Source organism: Lynx rufus, unplaced genomic scaffold, assembly GCF_022079265.1.
Source record: "Lynx rufus isolate CCGP_SWC_20201006 ecotype Redwood Valley unplaced genomic scaffold, mLynRuf1.p SCAF_28, whole genome shotgun sequence".
Taxonomy (NCBI): domain Eukaryota; kingdom Metazoa; phylum Chordata; class Mammalia; order Carnivora; family Felidae; genus Lynx; species Lynx rufus.
This window is the reverse complement of record NW_025814843.1, coordinates 9,929,843-9,950,075: the sequence shown is the minus strand read 5'-3', so window position 1 is coordinate 9,950,075 and position 20,233 is coordinate 9,929,843. Positions and strand designations below refer to the sequence as shown.

Below are 20,233 nucleotides of genomic sequence, written 5' to 3'. Positions count from 1 at the left end.
AGTACCGGAAGTTGCTCGGCGGCCCCGCCCACGGGAGTGAGCCCCGCCTCTTCCGGGCTCCACGGCGGGCTTGAGTTCGAGAACCTCTGGACCCGGGATCGTGGATTCCACGTGCGTATGGCTATCACGCGTCAGTCCTGACACCTTGTTTGCCACACCCTTTCGCCACCCTCTCCAGGTCTGACTCAGGCCACGTCCGTGTCCCTAGCGGGTCCCGCCCAGCTGTGTCCAGCTGCGGCGCATTCGTGCGACCTTGCGCGCCTTCCCGAGCCGCGCGGCAGGGCAGACTCCCCGCGTACCCTCAGCCCCTCTCGCCCGGAGCGCTCGGCCAACGCAAAGCCTGGGACCTCCTCGATTATGTCATGCTAGCCGTTGGGGATGCAGCCCTGCCGTGGGCAAGCCTGTCCCTGAGCTCTTGGGGCTTCTGTTTACGGAGTGATAGACGAAAGTCAGATGGCTCACGTGTGATAATTCCTATAGGAAGGACGGTATAAAGGACGACTGGGAGGGGGCCCAGTTTCAGAAAAGGGTGATCAGAAGCGTGGGGAGCGCTGAGAAAGGCGGGGATCGAGACTGATCGGTCAGGAGCATCATCGTTCACGGAAATGAGGCCTGGCCCGAATGGAGATTTTGGGCTAGTGGGGCAGGTAGAGCTTAAAATGAATTAAAATGTCAGGTACTGATAAGCACTGGATTAATAATCATTTAAGCTAATCATATATAATTCTAAAGCTTATATTTTATAATTAGTTAAATTTACATTAGTTGTAATTAACTTTAGTTATGACTAATTATATGCAAATATTAAACATTAAATTAGGCTTTCCTGGGTGGCTCCGTGGGTGAAGTGTCCAACTCTTGATTTCAGCTCAGGTCATGATCTCAAGGTTCGTGAGTTTGAGCCCCACATCCAGCTCTGTGCTGACACCACCAGAGCCTGCTTGGGATTCTCGCCCTCCCTCTCTCTCTCTCTCTCAAAATAAATAGACTTGAAAAACAACCTAAATTAATTAAATAAAACAGGGCTGTCTGAGAGGGGCTAGTTCAGAAGGGTGGATCAAGGAAGTCCCTTCCAAGAAGGTGATTTCACCAGGAATCTAAGTCACAAAAGTGCTAGCTGTGCAAATATCCACGTGAGAAAAACACCTTCCAGAACTGAGATTGACAAGTTAAGAGAAACAGAAAAGAAGCCAGTGTGGTGGGGCCTTGGGGATGAAAAAGAGTGTGGCATAAGATAGGGTTGGAGTAGTGGGCAGTGGCCAGACTAGGAAAGCCAGGTACTGGGTTGGAAGGTTTTACCACGTGTGATGAGAAGCCATGATCTCATTTATGTTGAAATATGCCAAGTGGCTGGTGGCTAGGGCGGGAGTGGGATTGGGGTGCTATTCAGGAGGTCCCAAGTGACTGATCGTAGTGACAGATGGTAACAGGGATGGAAGGGTGTGGACAGATCCGGGGATATGTTTGGAAATGGCTTTGCTGGCAGATTGGGTATACAGAGAGGGCTCAGAGAAAGAAGAATTAATGTAGACTGTATTTTTGGCTTGAGCAGCTGGTTTGTTAGTGTTGACCGGAGGGAGAAAACTGGGAGAATAGCAGGTCTGGAGGAGTGAGGGATCAAAATTTGTGTTTTGGCCAAAACGGACAATCATCTGTGTTTATGGCACATCTATGTGGAGATGTCACGTAAGCATTTCGTTTTATTATTTTATTTTATTTCTTTTTATTGTTTAAGTTTTGTTAATGTTTATTTTTGGGAGACAGAGACGGCATGAGCGGGAGAGGGCAGAGAGAGAGAGGGAGAGGGAGACCCAGAATCAGAAGCGGGCTCCAGGCTCTGAGCTGTCAGCACAGAGCCCGATGCGGGGCTCGAACCCACGAACCACGAGATCGTGACCTGAGCCGAAGTCGGACGCTCAACCGACTGAGCCACCCAGCCGCCCCGCATTTTATTATTATATTTCAAAGATTTTATCTTGACGTAATCTCTCCACCCCACGTGGAATTCGAACTCACAACTTGAGGTAAAGAGTTGCACGTTCCACTGACTCAGCCAGCTGAGCACCCCAGTCATGTGAGCATTTTAACGTACTGCTTTGGCGTTTCAGGGAGAGTCCAGATTGAGTTAAGTTAGGGAATCTGTTGGCAGGTGGCAACTCAAATAATATGAAATTGCCGTTTTTGGTTAAAAGAAATGGTTGAATGCTGGCATTTTCAGTTGCTCAGTCTACCAGACGGTATTTAAAGCCACGAGTCTGCACAAAGTCACTTAGGAAGAGCATGTAGAGGGAAGAGAATGAAGGACAGGTTCCCAGCAGGCGCCTCAGAAGGCAGAAGAGTGTCAGAAGAATGGTGTCATCTGACTTCAGCAGCTGGGCCCAGTCCGGCTCATCCTATAGATTTACACTTAGATGCTATTTTTCCCTGCAAGTCTTCCTTAATTCCTAAAGTGCTAGGTCGGTACCCACAGTCTCTTGGCCCTAACCACAGTGGCCTGGAAACGTTTGGGTCCTTGCCTGTCTCCCTCAATAAAATGTAACCTCTACAAGGGCGGAAATGGTTCCTAAGACCGTGCGTGGGGGCCCGGCAAGGAGCATGCGTCGAGAATGTACCTGTTCCTACATTTTGCAGGGTTAATTAAGACCCCCAAGCTTCCGTTTTTCAGAGTACCTCTGAAAATGCCCCTCTCTCCCCCACCCCATCCCTAACGCCTCCGAAGCCTCATCTGTCTTCGGAACGTGAAATCAGTTTGACAGGTTATAGTGGGTGTTACTTTTTAGGAACCTAACGCCTCCCTCCAGTACGGGACGCCTGCAGAGATGCCCTCAGTCCTTCACTTCTATGTCCGTCCCTCTGGCCATGAGAGGGCGGCCTCTGGACACACTCGGAGGAAGCTGCAAGGGAAATTGCCAGAGCTGCAGGCTGTCAAGACCGAGCTGTGCTACAACGTGAACTGGACAGGTTGGGCCAAGTATCGGATTCTTGGGGGAGGTCTACCAGGCCAGGGGCCGTGTCTCCAGGTATCCTTGCCCTGTCCCTCCGTGCAGCGGACTCCCTCCCAAGCACCGAGGAGATGAAGAAGCTCACGTGGCTCTTTGGCTGCCCCTTGTTACCGGGTGATGTTGCCCAGGAGTCCTGGCTCTGTTCTGACTCCAGCGACCTACTGCTGGAGGTTGGGCCCAGGCAAGTGTCTCAGCCCAGGGCGATCCATTCCGTGTTCTCGGGCATTCCTCCCTTGCAGGCACACTGCCCACCCCTTCTGCTTCCATCCCTCTCCTTCCTCCCATCTCGATCCTCGGCGGATCTGTACTTCCTTCGTTCCGTCCTTCTCCCTGCCCGGAACGCCACACCCCGCCCGGAAAGCCACTGAAACCGGGGGCTCTGGGGTCCTAACCATCCGGTCCACTCCTCAGGCTGAACTTCTCCACCCCAGCCTCTACCAACGTCGTGTCCGTGTGCTGGGCTGCGGGGCTGGGGGCCGTGGATCGCGTGGAGACTACCCGGCGGTACCTGCTCTCGGTGAGGCCTGAGATAAAGAGATGAGGTCCTGACTTTACAAAGGTAGTAAAGGAGAAACGGGGAGGAGCTCTTGGCTTTAGGCCTGTCCTGTTTGCAAGTTGTTCACTGCCTGAGGCTACCTGGTCGAGGGCTGAATGGGACGGAAGTCCAGCCTGTGCGCCCCTTACGCGGACTCGTGCCCGGCAAGGGCGTGTTGTTCTGATCAGAACACGGGCACCACGGAGACAGCAGTGGGCCGGCCCTGCGTGACTTAGAGGACCGGGGTGCTCCATTTTGTCCACTCTTCAGCTCTCCGCCCCCTGCCCTCTGCGTGTGTCTCCACCCCTAGTTTGCCAAGCCCCCTTCCTCCGAGGCGAAGACCCTGGCTCTGGCTACCCTGCATGACCGGATGACGGAGCAGCACTTCCCGCGGCCCATCCAGAGCTTCTCCCTTCGGAGCATGTCAGCACCTCTCAACGGCCAGATCGACATCCTGGCAGAGGGCCGGTGTGCCCTGGAAAAAGCCAACCGGGAGCTAGGTGAGCAGGGGTGCCCGGGAGGCAGGCCCAGGCGAGGCCAGTCGGGATGCCGGGACCCGTGACAGTGGGGGCCTGCACCCCACCGTCCGCTCTTCCCGTGGTTGTCTCCTAGGCCTGGCCCTAGACTCCTGGGACCTGGATTTCTACACCAAACGCTTCCAGGAGCTAAAGCGGAACCCCAGCACCGTGGAGGCCTTCGACCTGGCTCAGTCCAATAGGTGGGAAGGAATGGGGGCCATCCTGATGTCTGAGCCCGTGGAGGTTGGAAGGGGAGGGCGCAGGGACCCGCCTTCATGGCTGTCTTTTGGCACGGGGGCGTCCCCGAGTCTGTCTGGGGGCCCGGGCTCCACGTCCATGCAGTCGTCTCCATTCACGTCTTGACACCCTGTTCACTTTGAGTCCGAGCGGTCCACAGTGAAAGAACGTTTGAGGCTTGTGGGTTTGGGAATCTGGTGTGACCTGTTATCTGAGTGAGAGCTGGCTGTACCGTAACAGTTGCTGACGCTGGTGGGGAGAGCCAGCACGGTGTCCGACGTGACCCGTGTTTCTGCCGGCCCTCCCCCCGCTCCCCCGTCACCCCTGCAGCGAGCACAGCCGACACTGGTTCTTCAAGGGCCAGCTCCACATGGATGGGCAGGAGATGACGCACTCCTTGTTTGAGGCCATCATGAGCACTCAGGCGTCCTCGAACCCCAACAACGTCCTCAAGTTCTGTGACAACAGCAGGTGGGCTGGGTCCTAGGCTGGGGTGGCCTCGGGTCCAGGAGAGGGGAGGCCCCAAGCCTTCACGGGGTAAGCGCAGACCCCAGGAAGGAAGCAGGGTCCAGAACCAATGTGTCCACAGCGCAATCCAAGGGAAGGAGGTCCGATTCCTACAGCCCGAGGACCCCACGCGACCAAGCTGCTTCCGGCAGCAGCGGGCGCTGAGACATGTCGTCTTCACGGCGGAGACCCACAACTTCCCCACAGGTGAGCTGGGTCCTGGGGACAGGTGAGGGAGCTCGGAGTGTAGGGTAGAGTGAAGGTCCTCGGCTGGGTCTGGGAAAACAAGACAGGCTGGTTGTCCTGAGTTTTAATGGGGTGGGCAGGGTTGGGGTCTCTCTCTGTGGTACCTATACCTCTCCCCCGTCTCTTTACAGGAGTAGCCCCCTTCAGTGGGGCGACCACAGGCACCGGGGGCCGGATCCGAGATGTCCAGTGCACGGGCCGTGGCGCCCACGTGGTGGCTGGGACTGCTGGCTACTGCTTTGGAAACCTGCACATCCCAGGTCCTGCCTCTTTGCTCCCTGCCGTCCCTTCCCTGTCCCGGCAGGCCTGGAGCACCTGTGTTTCTTAAGGTCATCCTGGGTGCCTTTTCTTGGGAGGCAGGGCTCCATTGTAGCTGGCCTTTCACCGACTGTGGCCGTGAGGACTCTTAAGCCCAGGGGAGACCCAGGTGCCCAGATAGGCTTTGCAGAACTGCAACGTTCTTTCTTTTTTTTAAGTTTATTTATGTTTTGAGAGAGAGCGCAAGCATGAGTGGGGGAGGGCAGAGAGAGACGGAGAGAGAGAGAATCCCAAGCAGGCCCCGCGCTCTCAGCACAGAGCCCAACTCACAGCTCATGGAATCATGGCCTGAGCCAAAACCAAGAGTCTGATGCTTAACCGACTGAGCCACCCAGGCGCCTCCTGCAATTTTCTTTATAAAAAAGCATCTGCTCAGCAACGAAACATGGTGTTGGGTCAGTCTTAATGATCACCACCTGCCCCCAAAGTCTAATTTCTTAGAGAGCCCTAAGAACTCTGATCCCAAGACTCAAGAAAGGCTGGTGTGGGAGGTGGGGAACAAGATCGGCGCTTAATCACAGGCTCTACACCTCCTTGAAATAGAACTTCCAGAAGCGGGACATTCCACCCACACGGGTGGTCCTTGGTGGATTAGACTCTTCCCAAAGGACCCTGGCGCCTCTGTCTTTTTTTTTTTTTTTTTTTTAACGTTTATTTATTTTTGAGACAGAGACAGAGCATGAACAGGGGAGGGTCAGAGAGAGGGAGACACAGAATCTGAAGCAGGCTCCAGGCTCTGAGCTGTCAGCACAGAGCCCGACGCGGGGCTAGAACTCACGGAGTGTGAGATCATGACCTGAGCTGAGGTCGGACGCTTAACCGACTGAGCCACCCAGGCGCCCCTGTCTTCTGTCTTTACAGCCAACCTTCCCCTTTCCTTCCAGGTTACAATTTGCCCTGGGAGGACCCAAGCTTCCAGTATCCTGAGAACTTTGCCCGACCCCTGGAGGTCGCCATTGAGGCCAGTAACGGGGCTTCTGATTACGGCAACAAGTTTGGGGAGCCAGTGCTGGCCGGTGAGGCTGGGGGTGTGGGGGTTAACGGACACCTAGTACTAGAGGTGGGGTGGGGTGAATGACTGAGAGCGCTGGGTTGTGGGGGGCGGTACTGACTGGCCTCTGTCCCCACTGTCTGTGGTGTCCACGCTCCAGGCTTCGCCCGCTCCTTGGGCCTCCAGCTCCCGGACGGCCAGCGGCGTGAGTGGATCAAACCCATCATGTTTAGTGGGGGCATTGGGTCCATGGAGGCTGAGCATGTGAGCAAGGAGCCCCCAGAGCCAGGTAAAAGCCCACCCCCTTTCTCCATATCCAGCCGGCTTTGTCCGCAGCACCCAGCAGCTGCTGGAGGGGAATTTAGAGGCTATGCTAGGGTTCGTTTTTATGTGTTTATTATTTATTTATACACACACGCACATATTTTTTTTTTCTTATTCTCAAGTTATTTAACATACACTATAGCCTTGGCTTCAGGAGTAGAACCCAGTGATTCATCGCTTACATACGGCACCCAATGCTCATCCCAACAAGTGCCCTCCTCCGTGCCCATCACCCATTTTCCCCACACCCATCAACCCTTAGTTTGTTCTCTGTATTTAAGAGTCTCTTACGGTTTCCCTCCCTCTCTGTTTATATTTTTCCTTCCCTTCCCCTTACGATCAAGGGGTTTGTTTTTAATCTCCCAGCTCCTGTGTCTTCTCCCCAGTATAGGTTTTCAAGGCAGGACGGCGCTTTATGCCCATGGGGCTGTCTCCGTCTGTGTTGCCTCTGTGTGCACCTGTTTCCTTCTACCCGCCAGGGGCCTGCCCTGCTAAGTCGAGGCAACCAGCGCTGTCCTCCAGGGGCTTTTATCTGCTCGCTCAGTTCAGGTGGGCAACCATTTGTCAGGCCCCACCCTGTGCCGGATCGTGGGGTACGATCAAGATAGGAACCAGGTCCCGTGTATTGAATAGGTGACCCCGTCACATGGTTCAGAATTTAAAAGGCAAACAAGGTTATACAGCAAAAACTGTCCTTCCCTTGACCTCCAGCCACCATGTTTCTCTCCCTAGAGATAATCACTGTTAACCAGTTAACTTGCGTACCTTACTGGAGATATTTCCAGCATATATAAACAGACCTGGGGCGCCCGGGTGACTCAGTCGGTTAAGCACCCGACTTTTGATTTCGGCTCAGGTTATGTTTTCACAGTTCGTGAGACTGAGCCCCGCGTCGGGCTCGATGCCAAGCGTGGAGCCTGCTTGGGATTCCCTCTCTCCCTCTCTCTGCCCCTCCACTCATGCGTGCTAAAAGGAAAGAACTTGTTTAAGAAAACAGACCTATATGGGGGCACCTGGTATGCTCAGTCGGGTTAAGCGTCCGACTTCGGCTCAGGTCATGATCTCATGGTTTATGAGTTCGAACCCCTCGTCGGGCTCTGTGCTGACAGCCCAGAGCCTGGAGCCTGCTTCCGATTCTGTCTCCCTCTCTCTCCGCCCCTTGTCTGTTCCTGCTCTGTCTCTCTCTCTCAGAAATAAATAAACATTTAAAAAAAAAAGGGGGGGAAAGAAAACAGGCCTATATGTATATTTGTCCCTTTTTTTAGATAAAGAATATGCGCACACTTCAATTTTTTAATAAAATAGAGATGTAATTTGTGTATCATAAAGGTCACCCTTTTAAACCCACATCAGTGGGGTTTTTTTTAGTGTATTCACAAAGCTGCGCATCGATTCCTACCAATTCCAGAACATTGTCGTCACCACCATACTCCTTAGCACCTTCCCCCCTCAGCCTCTGGCGGCTGCTAATCTACTGTCTGTCCTTGTGGATTTGCCAGTTCCAGATACTTCATGTAAATGGGATCAAACGGTCTGTGACCTTTTGTGTCTGGCATCTTTCACTTAGCATATTTTCAAGACTCATCTGCACCAGAGCGTGTATTAATATTTCTTTTTTTTTTTTTTTTTAACATTTATTTATTTTTGAGACAGAGACAGAGCATGAACAGGGGAGGGGCAGAGAGAGAGGGAGACACAGAATCTGAAGCAGGCTCCAGGCTCTTAGCCATCAGCCCAGAGCCTGACGTGGGGCTCGAACTTACGGACCGTGAGATCGTGACCTGAGCTGAAGTCGGACGCTCAACCGAGTGAGCCACCCAGGCGCCCCTCTTTTTTTTTTTTTTTTTTTAACAGTCAAATGATACTCCGTTATGTAGACCTATCATGTTTATCCATTCCTCAGTCCGTAGACATTTGAGTTTCTTCTACTTTTCAGCTGGTGTGGATAGTGCTGCTATAAATATACGTGTACACGTTTTTCTCTCTTTTCTTTTTTTTTAATGTTTATTTTTGAGAGAGAGAGAGCGCACAGGTGGGGTAGGGGCAGAGAAGGGGGAACAGAGGATCTGAAGCGGGCTCTGCACTGACAGCAGGAAGCCTGATGTGGGGCTCGAACTCACGAACCGTGAAACCATGACCTGAGCTGAAGTCGGACACTCAACTGACGGAGCCGCCCAGGTGCCCCAAATATATGTGTACACATTTTTCTGTGTCCACAGGTTCTCGTATCTCTAGCCTGTATAACTAGGTGTGGAATTGCTGAGTCACTTAGTCACTATGTGTAACTTTTTTTTTTTTAACAATTTAACATTTTTTTTATTTTCATTTTTGGGACAGGGAGAGACAGAGCACGAACAGGGGAGGGTCAGAGAGAGGGAGACACAGAATCTGAAACAGGCTCCTGAAACAGGCTCCAGGCTCTGAGCCGTCAGCCCAGAGCCCGACGCGGGGCTTGAACTCACGGACCGCGAAATCATGACCTGAGCCGAAGTCGGCCGCTCAACCTACTGAGCCACCAGGCGCCCCTACGTGTAACTTTTTGAAAAATGGCCAGACTGTTTTCCAAAGCAGCTGGACCCTTTCATACTCCCCCCAGCAATGTAAGAGGGTTCTGATTTCTCCACATCCTCACCACGTCTTGCTGATCTTTTTTGATTCTAGCCATCCCATGTCATAAAGTCGTGTCTCGTTGTGGTTTTGATTTGCATTTCCCTAATGACTGATGACGTTGACACTCCTCATATGCGTTTCTATGTCTTCCGTGGTGAAATGTCTGTCTCGATTCTTTGTCCATTCTTTTTTAAATTAATTAATTTATTTGTGAGAGACAGAGTGTGAACGGGGGAGAGGCAGAGAGGAAGAGAGAGAATTCTAAGCAGGCTCTGTGCCCAGCGCAGAACCCAATGCGGGGCTTGATCTCTTGATCTCACAACTGAGATCATGACCTAAGCCGAAACCAAGAGGCAGACACTTAACCTACTGAGCCATCCAGGCACCCCTCTTTGTCCATTTTTATTTTATTTATTTTTATTAATTTTTTAAATTTACATCCAAGTCAGTTACCATATAATGCACTAATGATTTCAGGAGTAGATTCCAGTGATTCATCCCCTACATATAACACCCAGTGCTCGTCCCAACAAGTGTTCTCCTTAATGCCACTTGCCCATTTAGCCCATCCTCCACCCATAACCCCTCCAGCAGCCCTCAGTTTATTTTTTTCTTTGATTATTTTTAATTGGTTTTTCTTTAATTTATTTTTGAGAGTGAGAGAGCATTAGTGGGGGAGAGGCAGAGAGAGAGGGAGTCACAGAATCCCAAGCAGGCTCCAGGCTCCAAGCTGTCAGCACACAGCCCGACGTGGGGCTCGAACCCACAAGGTGAGACCATGACCTGAGCCGAAGTCGGACGCTTAACTGACTGAGCCACGCAGGCGCCCCAGTTTACTCTTTATATTTAAGAGTCCCTTATGTTTTGTCCCCTTCCCTGTTTTTATATTATTTTTGCTTCCCTTCCCCTATGTTCTTCTGTTTTGTATCTTAAATTCCACATACGAGTGAAGTCATATGATACTTGTCTTTCTCTGACTAATTTCGCTGAGCATAGTACCCTCTAGTTCCATCCATGTTACTGCAAATGGCAAGTTTTCATTCTTTTTTACTGCCAAATAATTCTCCATTGCCTATATATACCACATGTTCTTTATCCATTTGTCTGTCGTTGGACATTTGGGCTCTTTCCACACTTTGGCTATCGTCGATAGTGCCGCTGTAAACATGGGGGTGCATGTGTCCCTTCGAAACAGCACACTTGTATCCTTTGGATAAATACCCAGTAGTGCAATTGTTGGGTCGTAGGGTAGTTTTATTTTTCATTTTCTGAGGAACCTTCATACTGTTTTCCAGAGCGGCTACACCAGTTTCTTTGTCCATTTTTAAATGGGGTTGTCTTTTTTGTGTAGTTATAAGAGTTTTATATATTCTAGATGCTAGACTTTTATCGGGTAGATACATGATTTGCAAATATATCCTATTCTGTGGGTTGTCTTTTTACTTTCTTCGTGGTGTCTTATGAAACCCCAATGTTTTTAATTTTGGTAAAGTCTGGTTTATCTATTTTTTCTTTTGCTGTTTATGGTTTTGATGTCACGACTAAGAAATCATCGCCTAAGCCAAAGTCCTTAAGATTTACAGCGGTGTTTTCTTGTAATACTTTTTATAGCTCTTAACCTTTGTATTTAGGAAGTCCTAAAGATTTACAGCTGTGTTTTTTGTATATTATTTTTATAGTTTTTAGCTCTTACATTTAGGTTTCTGATATGTTTTGAATGAATTTTTGTATATGGTGTGAGGTAGGAGTCTAACTTCTCCCTTTTATTTATTTTTTTTTTTTTTAATTTTTTTTCAACGTTTATTTATCTTTGGGACAGAGAGAGACAGAGCATGAACGGGGGAGGGGCAGAGAGAGAGGGAGACACAGCATTGGAAACAGGCTCCAGGCTCTGAGCCATCAGCCCAGAGCCCGACGCGGGGCTCGAACTCCCGGACCGCGAGATCGTGACCTGGCTGAAGTCGGACGCTTAACCGACTGCGCCACCCAGGCGCCCCTAACTTCTCCCTTTTATATGTGCATATCCAGTTGTCCTAACACCATGTTTTGAAAAGACTATTCGTACCTTCTTGAATTGTCTTGGGACTCTTGTCAAAAATCAGTTGGCCAGGGGGTGCCTGGGTGGCTCAGTCGATTAAGCGCCCGATTTCGGCTCAGGTCACGATCTGGCAGTTCATCGTTTTGAGCCCCGTGTCGGGCTCTGTGCTGACAGCTCAGAGCCGGGAGCCTGCTTCAGATTCTGTGTCTCCCTCTCTGCACCTCCCCCGCTCACACTCTGTCTCTCTCTCCTTCAAAAATAAACAAACATTAAAAAAATTTTTTTAGGGGCGCCTGGGTGGCGCAGTCGGTTAAGCGTCCGACTTCAGCCAGGTCACGATCTCGCGGTCCGTGAGTTCGAGCCCCGCATCGGGCTCTGGGCTGATGGCTCAGAGCCTGGAGCCTGTTTCCGATTCTGTGTCTCCCTCTCTCTCTGCCCCTCCCCCGTTCATGCTCTGTCTCTCTCTGTCCCAAAAATAAATAAACGTTGAAAAAAAAAAAAAAATTTTTTTTAAAGAAAGCTCAACGGTATTTCCTCTCTGGTAATACAAATAATACTGCAGTGTTTAATTTTGTACAGAGGTGACTTTGCGCCTACGTGAATAAATCCGGAGCGTGAATTCCTCAAAGTGTATTTATCCAAAGAATACTTGCGTTTGTAATACTGATTGCTGTCCCGGTCTGTCTGCTTCCCTGTATCCTTAACTTACTCGTGCTGACACTTGTGTGGGATCTTGACGCCGGTGTTCGGACTCTGTCTTCCTTCCTCCCAGGCATGGACGTTGTAAAGGTCGGGGGTCCCGTCTACAGGATCGGAGTCGGGGGTGGAGCCGCCTCGTCTGTGCAGGTGAGGAGAGTAGCTCAGATGCAGCCTCCGGGACGTTGTGGGGCCCTGTGCGCAGGTGGGGCGTGAGCTCCCGGACCCCCTCGCCTGAGCTATGCCATGCGTTCCCCCAGGTGCAGGGAGACAATTCCAGTGACCTGGACTTCGGGGCTGTGCAGCGGGGAGACCCGGAGATGGAACAGAAGATGAACCGTGTGATCCGGGCTTGCATGGAGGCCGCCAGGGGGAACCCCATCTGCAGCCTCCACGACCAGGGTGCCGGTGGCAACGGTGAGAGAAGGGGTTCGGACAAGGGTCCCGGCCGCCCCGGGCTCTTGCCAGATTCGGCTCAGAGAGGGGCATCGAGGATCTGCGACTGGCCGCCCGGCCCCGGGTCCCATCCTCCACCCCCTGTACCTTCTGGAGAGGCTCCGCTTTGGGGCGTTGGGAGCCTGCTGCCCTGGGGTGGTTGGTGGGGAGGGTGTGGAAGTGATCCGTGCGGGACACACAGCATCAGGGGCTCCCTGGGAGGCCGGGCACTGCCCTCTGTTCGCCGGGTCCCGACCGTGGCCAGGTCACCACCTTCCCACGCACCGTCTCACCAGGCAACGTCCTGAAGGAGCTGAGTGACCCGGCTGGAGCTGTCATCTACACCAGCCGCTTCCAGGTGGGCCTTGTCCCCCCGGGCCTGGCTGCCTCCCCGTCCCCGCCGGCCCCCGCCATCTTCTAGCAGAAACGTGAGCCTGGGGAGTGCCCACCGACCTCTTCCTTTCCTCCTCCCCCGTGGATGCAGCTCGGGGACCCGACCCTGAACGCCCTGGAAATCTGGGGGGCCGAGTACCAGGAGTCGAATGCTCTTCTGCTGAGGCCCGTGGACCGAGACTTCCTCAGTCGTGTCAGCGCCCGGGAGCGCTGCCCAGCTTGCTTTGTGGGCACCATTACGGGAGACAGGAGGGTGAGTTGGCCGCATGGGTGGGCGCGGAGCTGCGGGGGGTGGGCTGGAGCAGGGGGTAGGTGCGGGGAGTGGGAGGGCGGGAGTCGGTGGCTCAGCTGCGGGCGGTGGGCTGGAGCAGGGGGTAGGTGGCTCACATACTGGGAAACGGGGTGGGGCGGGGCGGGGGGCGGGCCCTCGAGGGGAAGCCCAAGCAGAGGGTGGGAAGCGCACCTCGCCGCTTTCTAGAAGTGGCCCCTGCTGGGCCTCACGGTCTCGTGCCCTCTGGGCCATGTTCCCATGGTCTGTAGATCGTGCTGGTGGACGATCGGGACTGTCCCGTCGGAAGAAATGGCGAAGGGGACGCCCCCTCGCCCCCGACCCCTGTGGACCTGGAGCTGGATTGGGTGCTGGGCCAGATGCCTCGGAAGGTGCGTGTGGGTGGGTGGGAGGGAGGCTGGTCTCCCTTCCCCACCCCGGCCCTTCGGACTCCCCCTTTGCCGACGTGCGCCTTCTCACCCGTGTGCCCGGGTGCTCACACCCCTGCCGCCTTCGGTGTCCTAGGAGTTCTTCCTGCAGCGGAGTCTCCCCGTGCTGCGGCCCCTGGCCTTGCCCCCGGGGCTGAGTGTGCGCCAGGCTCTGGAGCGCGTCCTGAGGCTGCCTGCTGTGGCCAGCAAGCGATACCTCACCAACAAGGTTTCCCTGCACCCCTGCTCTGCCCCTCGTCCCCCGCGCCCTTCCCTCTGCTCACCGCCCTGGCCTCCCACTCTTTGGGATTGCCGAGGGGGCTCAACAGGCCCAAGGGAGGAGTGACGGGGCCCGGCGGCCGCCCTGATGGCCTGGTGCCCCCGCGCCCCGGCGTCCCTGTCCCTTGGCCTCTTGCCGACCCTGCCTGGTCCCGCAGGTGGACCGCTCCGTGGGCGGCCTGGTGGCGCAGCAGCAGTGCGTTGGGCCCCTGCAGACCCCTCTGGCCGACGTGGCGGTTGTGGCATTGAGTCACCAGGAGCTCGTAGGGGCTGCCACGGCTCTAGGAGAGCAGCCGGTCAAAAGCCTGCTGGACCCCAAGGTTGCCGCCCGACTGGCTGTGGCCGAAGCCCTCACCAACCTGGTGTTTGCTCTGGTCACCGACCTCCGGGTGAGTCCCCTGCGGCTTCTGCCCTGGGGCTGCAGGCCTCTGCGATGCACCTCCGTCCACCGCTCACCTTTTCCTCCTGCCCTTCGTGCCCGGGACCTCCCGGTGCCTGTGCCCCGGCCCGGTCTCCACGCGGCTCTCCCTCTTTAATGCCCGGTGTCCACCGCTCCCCAGGACGTGAAGTGCAGCGGGAACTGGATGTGGGCGGCCAAGCTCCCGGGGGAGGGCGCGGCTCTGGCCGACGCCTGCGCGGCGATGGTGGCGGTGATGGCGGCCTTGGGTGTGGCGGTGGACGGTGGCAAGGACTCCCTCAGCATGGCCGCCCGGGTCGGCTCTGAGACCGTGCGGGCCCCCGGTATGGCCTGGGGGGTCCCGGGGAGAGCGGGGCAGGGCCTGCGGAGCGCGGCTGGCACCTCACTGTCTCACTCCTTGCCCTGCAGGGTCGCTGGTCATCTCGGCCTACGCTGTCTGTCCGGACATCACAGCCACCGTGACCCCGGACCTCAAGCGTCCTGGGGGCAGAGGTAAACGCGGATGCTTCCCCGTCCTCGCCGCGTCATGTGTTCGGGGGTCTGTGGGTCTGTCCGCGTGCCGGCCGCTTTGGCACTCGTGAGTGTGGTGGGGAGTCCTGAGCCGCTCACCTCCCTCACCCCTTCCCCGTCTCCCCAGGCCGGCTGCTGTTCGTGCCTCTGAGCCCCGGGCAGCACCGGCTGGGGGGCACAGCCCTGGCCCAGTGCTTCTCGCAGCTGGGCGAGCAGCCCCCGAACCTGGACCTTCCCGAGAACCTGGTGCGTGCCTTCCGCATCACACAGGGGCTGCTGCGAGGTGAGCGGGGCCCTGGCGGAGACGGTGTGTGTGTGGCGGATGCGTGGCGGGCGTTCCCCGGCTGAGCTGGCGAGGCTGGGGCAAGAGGGATGCGGCGTCCCCTCTCTCTGGTTCCCACACGTGGCCTGCTGGGTGAGGGCGCGGGGCCGTCAGGTTTGGGCCCTGAGCTTGCTGAGCGTTTTTCTCCTTCCTCCAGACCGTCTCCTCTGCTCAGGCCACGATGTCAGTGACGGGGGTCTCGTCACCTGCCTGCTAGAGATGGCCTTTGCTGGGAACTGTGGGATAGAGGTGGACGTGCCTGCCCCTGGGGTCGATGGTGAGGAGCCGGGGGTCTGGACTCGGGCCTGAGTGGCCTGCAGGGTGGGCCCCGTAGACCCCATGTCCTGTGAGAAAATGGAGCATCCCACCTCCATTCCCTGAGTCCTTTGCCATCTCCCTGACCACTGAGCCAGGTGAGTTCCCCGCCCCTGCCATCTGAGATCTCCCGAGACCCTGAGGCCACATCCTCGGTCTTGGTCTCCCAGGCCTCACCCCACCCCTGATCCTTGCCTGCGCTCACTCAGCCCTTAGCCGCCCCGCCCCCCCCCCCCCCCCCCGCCTCGGTTGTACCTCCGCATCCCCGGTGGCACCCTTGTCACCCTCCCGCCCCCTCTGTTCCCCCAGCGCTGCCTGCATTGTTCGCCGAGGAGCCGGGCCTGGTGCTGGAGGTGCGGGGGCCCGACCTGGCCCAGGTGCTGAAGCGCTACCGGGACGCCGGCCTGCACTGCCTGGAGCTGGGCGCCACGGGCGACGCTGGGCCCCACGCCCTGGTGAGGGAGCGGGCAGCGCCTCGCGGGGGGCCGCGGTCCGCCTGTGCCGGCCCGGGGGCGGGGGGCCGGGTTGGACGTCCTCGCTCTGGCCTCTCCCCGTAGGTGCGAGTGTCCGTGAACGGGGCTGTGGTTCTGGAAGAGTCTGTGAGGCAGCTGCGAGCCCTCTGGGAGGAGACGAGTTTCCAGCTGGACCGGCTGCAGGCCGAGCCGCGCTGTGTGGCGGAGGAAGAGCAGGGGCTCAGGGAGCGGACGGGGCCCACTTACTGCCTGCCCCCAGGCTTCCCCGAAGCTTCCGTGCCCCGAGAGCCTGGTGAGGCAATGTGTGCACAGTCGTGGCTTCCCGGACACTGGGCCGGGGCGGAACCCACGGCCCGACGCCAGGGCCTGCCCTGGAGCCGCGTCTGGGGGGATGGCGGTGGGGAAGGAGCCCTCCGGCCCAGAGACCCTCCTTCACCCTCCAGGTGGTCCCATTCCCCGGGTTGCCATCTTGCGAGAGGAGGGCAGTAACGGAGACCGCGAGATGGCAGACGGCTTCCACTTGGCCGGGTTCGAGGTGAGCGTCGTCGTCAGCGGGGCCGGGGCTGGGCCTCGGGCTCTTTGTCCTCCTGAGCTTCCCCTCCCCGTCCTGGCAGGTGTGGGATGTGACCATGCAGGACCTCTGCTCTGGGGCGATCGGGCTGGACACGTTCCGCGGCGTGGCCTTCGTGGGCGGCTTCAGCTACGCGGATGTCCTGGGCTCTGCCAAAGGTGGGCGTCAGGCTTCCGCCCACGGCCTCCCCCGCCCATTCGCGGGGAGGTGCCTTAGCTCCCTTCTTGACCGAGAGCTGGCCTCTCTCCTCCCAAGTCCGGGGAGAGAGAGCACATTGACTCTGGGCCGGCTGCCAGCACAAGGCCTGTGGCTAACCGACATGAGGTGTGGGAGCGCTGGGTGGCACATGACTCAACCAAAGGGCACCACTCAACACCAGCAGATTGTGCTGTTAGAAAGCCGGCTCAGCACGGCCAGGTCTTTGTTTTCGAGAGAAGCCAAAAATCCAGATTTTTTTTGCACAGAATCTTGTTATTTTTAAAAACGTTTATTTATTTTTGAGAGAGACAGAATGTGAGTGGCGGGGAGGCACAGAGACAAAGAGAATCCCAAGCAGGCCCCACGCTGTCAGCACAGAGCCCAACTCAGGGCTTGAACTCACAAACCATGAGGTCATGACCTGAGCCGAAGTCAATAGTCGGCAGCTTAACCGACTGAGCCACCCAGGCGCCCCTATATGAAATTTTAGTTAAAAAAATTGTTTTTAAATGTTTTATTTTAGGGGGCAGGGGAGGGGCAGAGAGGGAGGGAGACACAGAATCCGAAGCAGGCTGCAGGCTCTGTGCTGACAGCACAGAGCCTGACGCTGGGCTCGAACCTGTGAACCACGAGATCGTGACCTGAGCCGAAGTCGGACACTTAACCGACTGAGCCACCCAGGCGTCCCACAAAAATCTTATTTTTAAATGTTAGGCAGTGAAATAAAGTGTTGCACATGCCCCGCTGGCCAGGCAAGAAACTTACGGGCCATCTCTGGTCCAGGACTTGGCAACATCTGATTTAAGCAGATAAACCTATTTCTTCCCCTTGGATTTGCCCTGAGTTGCGTGCACGTGTGTGTATTTTGGGTGCTGGGGAGGGGCGGGGGTGGCGGTCATGGCAGGGCTGGAACCGGAAAGCAGCCATCCGCCTCCGTTCCGGGTCCCTCCGTGACTTCTGTGTTCCCTGCTAGGGTGGGCCGCTGCTGTGACCTTCCACCCGCTGGCCGGGGCTGAACTGAGACGCTTCCGGAAGCGGCCCGACACCTTCAGCCTGGGCGTGTGTAATGGCTGTCAGTTGCTGGCTCTGCTGGGCTGGGTGGGAGGTAGCCCCAGCGAGGAGGCAGAGGGGACGGGCCAGGACTCCTGGCCGGCCCGGCCGGGCCTCCTGCTTCGCCACAACCTGTCTGGGCGCTTTGAGTCCCGCTGGGCCAGCGTGCGGGTGGGTCCTGGGCCGGCCCTGATGCTTCGAGGGATGGAAGGAGCTGTGCTACCCGTGTGGAGCGCTCATGGCGAAGGTCAGCCTCCCAAAGGCAGGGGAGGGTCTGGCCGGGTGGGGGGCGGGGCCAGAGGGGAAGCTGTGATCTCACTTCCCTCCTCCTCTCCCCACCCCCCTTCCCCAGGTTACATGGCTTTTTCTTCTCCGGAACTCCAAGCCCAGATTGAGGCCAGGGGCTTGGCTCCGCTGCACTGGGCCGACGACGACGGGAACCCCACGGAACAGTATCCCCTGAACCCCAACGGGTCCCCAGGGGGCGTGGCTGGCGTCTGCTCCCTCGACGGCCGCCACCTGGCCCTCATGCCTCACCCTGAGCGGGCTGTGCGGCTTTGGCAGTGGGCGTGGCAGCCTCCTCCCTTTGACACTCTGACTACCTCCCCCTGGCTCCAGCTCTTCATCAACGCGCGAAACTGGACCCGGGAGGGGGGCTGCTGAGCAGGGGGGCGTCGTGGGGGGCACCCGGGCCCAACGGTCTCCGCCCGCCCCATCCCCATCTTCAGAAGCACCCCCACGTCATCTCCACAGACGTCTGGGACAGACAAGGACCAAAGCGCAAAAAAAAAAACCTCAGCTAATGTTACTAATCAGCCCGCTTTTGCCTTACGTTGTGGGATGTGTTCCTCTCTGCCATAGTTTGTTCTTTGTGGACCCGGGAAGCCGCATGTGGTTCTGAGGCAGAAGCCTGCCTGCAGCAGGGGGAGGGTCCCATCGCCCCAGGCCACTCGGGCCAGTGATCGAGGCGTGCCTCCTGTCTTCCTCCGGGCTCCGGGCTCGGGGGCATGTTTTACGTGCCCCTTCCCCATACGTGGGATTGTGGGGCTGGGGGTGTGCGAGAGCACGCAAGTCGGGGCCTGAGTGTTCTCATCAGAAAAACTGCAGAAGGAAGCTTTCGAGATTTCTCTTTTCAAAATGTAGTGCTGGTCGCCTGGGGCCTCAGTCGGTTACACGTAGGACTTCAGCTCAGGTCGGGATCTCCCAGCTCGTGGGTTCGAGCCCCGCGTCGCCGCGACGGGCTCTGTGCTGACAGCTCAGAGCCTGGAGGCTGCTTCGCATTCTGTGTCTCCCTCGCTCTCTGCCCCTCCTCCACTCACCCTGTTTCTCTTTCAAAAATAAATAAAACCTTAAAACAAAATGTAGTGCTGTGTGGTGCAAGCAATTGTTTGCGGACGTTTCTGCAAAACCGGTGTCCAGCTGTGGGGTAGGGCTGCCCCAGTGCGGGCCTCTGAACTCAGCATTTGCTTCTAGATTTAGCAGATCCCTTCCTGGCAGAAAAGGGCAGCACCTGCTTCCCTCGGATTGAGCCTTCAGTATCCAGTCATTCGGTCATTCATTCCATTAATGTGTGGTGATTAGCCACAGGGCCGAACGTGGTCACTGCTCCCAGGGGTCTTCTGGTGTGAATAGAATTTAAAATCACAGCTGTAGGGGCACTCAGTCGGCTTGGTTTTGCCTCAGGTCAGGATCTCACAGTTTGTGAGTTGGAATCCCTAGCCGGGCTCTACAGGCAGCCCAGAGCCTCTCAAAAATAAAGAGTATACCAGGAACTAAGCGTGTGTTTGGCATTTTAAATGTATCTAAATTATGTCACAAGAATTCATCAAGATACTTGAGAGGCTACCCTCTTTGTTCTTTTGTTTTTGGGTTTTTTTTTCTCAAAGGTAGAATTAAGGTTAAATAAATAGCCTAGGGAAACACATCTACGGGCCAGCCGGGAGGCCGGGCTCGGCCTACAGCTGCTGCTGCCTTCCTGCAGTCACGCCGGAGGCGGCGGGACCCAGAGTAATGCTGACAGCCGTCCATCGCCTCCTTTGCTTACAAGACTGTGACTGTGTGCAGAGGTCACTTCCCCAGGACTTGTGCAACTGGAATGCGTTTGCCCCCTGGAGAGTTCAACATCTTTATCCAGGAAATTTCATTCACCAAGGGGCGCCTGGGCGGTTGATTTCAACTCAGATCTTGGTTTCAACTCAGATCGTGATCTCACGGTTCCTGCGTTCAAGCCCCCGAATCGGGCCCCATGCTGACAGTGTGGCGCCTGCTTGGGATTCTTCCCCACCCCCCTCTCTCTCTCTGCCCCTTCTCCATTTGTCCTCTTTCTTTCAGAATAAAAGAAGAGACGGGGCACCTGGGTGGCTCAGGTGGAAGTTCCTGGGTGGAACTTCGGCTCAGGTCCTGATCTTGAGGTTCATGGGTTTGAGCCCCCTGTCGGGCTCTCTGCTGACAGCTCAGAGCCTGGAGCCTGCTTTGGATTCTGTGTCTCCCTCCCTCTCTCTGCCCCTCCCCCACTCATGCTGTCTCTCCCTCTCAAAACTAAAAAGCAAAA

The 20,233-nt window shown here is 56.1% G+C and overlaps 1 protein-coding gene across 2 annotated transcripts; it reads left to right on the top strand.

The window, feature by feature from the left end:
• The first annotated feature begins 53 nt into the window (after positions 1–53).
• On the top strand, positions 54–18,618 carry PFAS (phosphoribosylformylglycinamidine synthase). Of its 2 annotated transcripts, none has more exons than XM_047089913.1 (28): positions 54–111; positions 2,781–2,961; positions 3,048–3,183; positions 3,414–3,519; positions 3,848–4,037; positions 4,150–4,255; positions 4,623–4,763; positions 4,882–5,006; positions 5,177–5,305; positions 6,248–6,379; positions 6,515–6,643; positions 12,099–12,172; positions 12,283–12,439; positions 12,754–12,815; positions 12,942–13,103; positions 13,391–13,510; positions 13,644–13,775; positions 13,984–14,214; positions 14,386–14,566; positions 14,652–14,735; positions 14,881–15,036; positions 15,233–15,352; positions 15,700–15,845; positions 15,948–16,155; positions 16,307–16,398; positions 16,478–16,592; positions 17,606–17,929; positions 18,035–18,618. In XM_047089913.1, exons 2-28 carry the CDS (start codon positions 2,820–2,822, stop codon positions 18,343–18,345), a joined length of 4,011 nt encoding a protein of 1,336 aa, XP_046945869.1. In that variant the 5' UTR covers positions 54–111; positions 2,781–2,819; the 3' UTR covers positions 18,346–18,618. The 2 variants fall into 2 exon arrangements, with proteins under 2 accessions (XP_046945869.1, XP_046945870.1); XM_047089914.1 differs by having other exon boundaries at positions 105–178.
• The last annotated feature ends 1,615 nt before the right edge of the window (positions 18,619–20,233 follow it).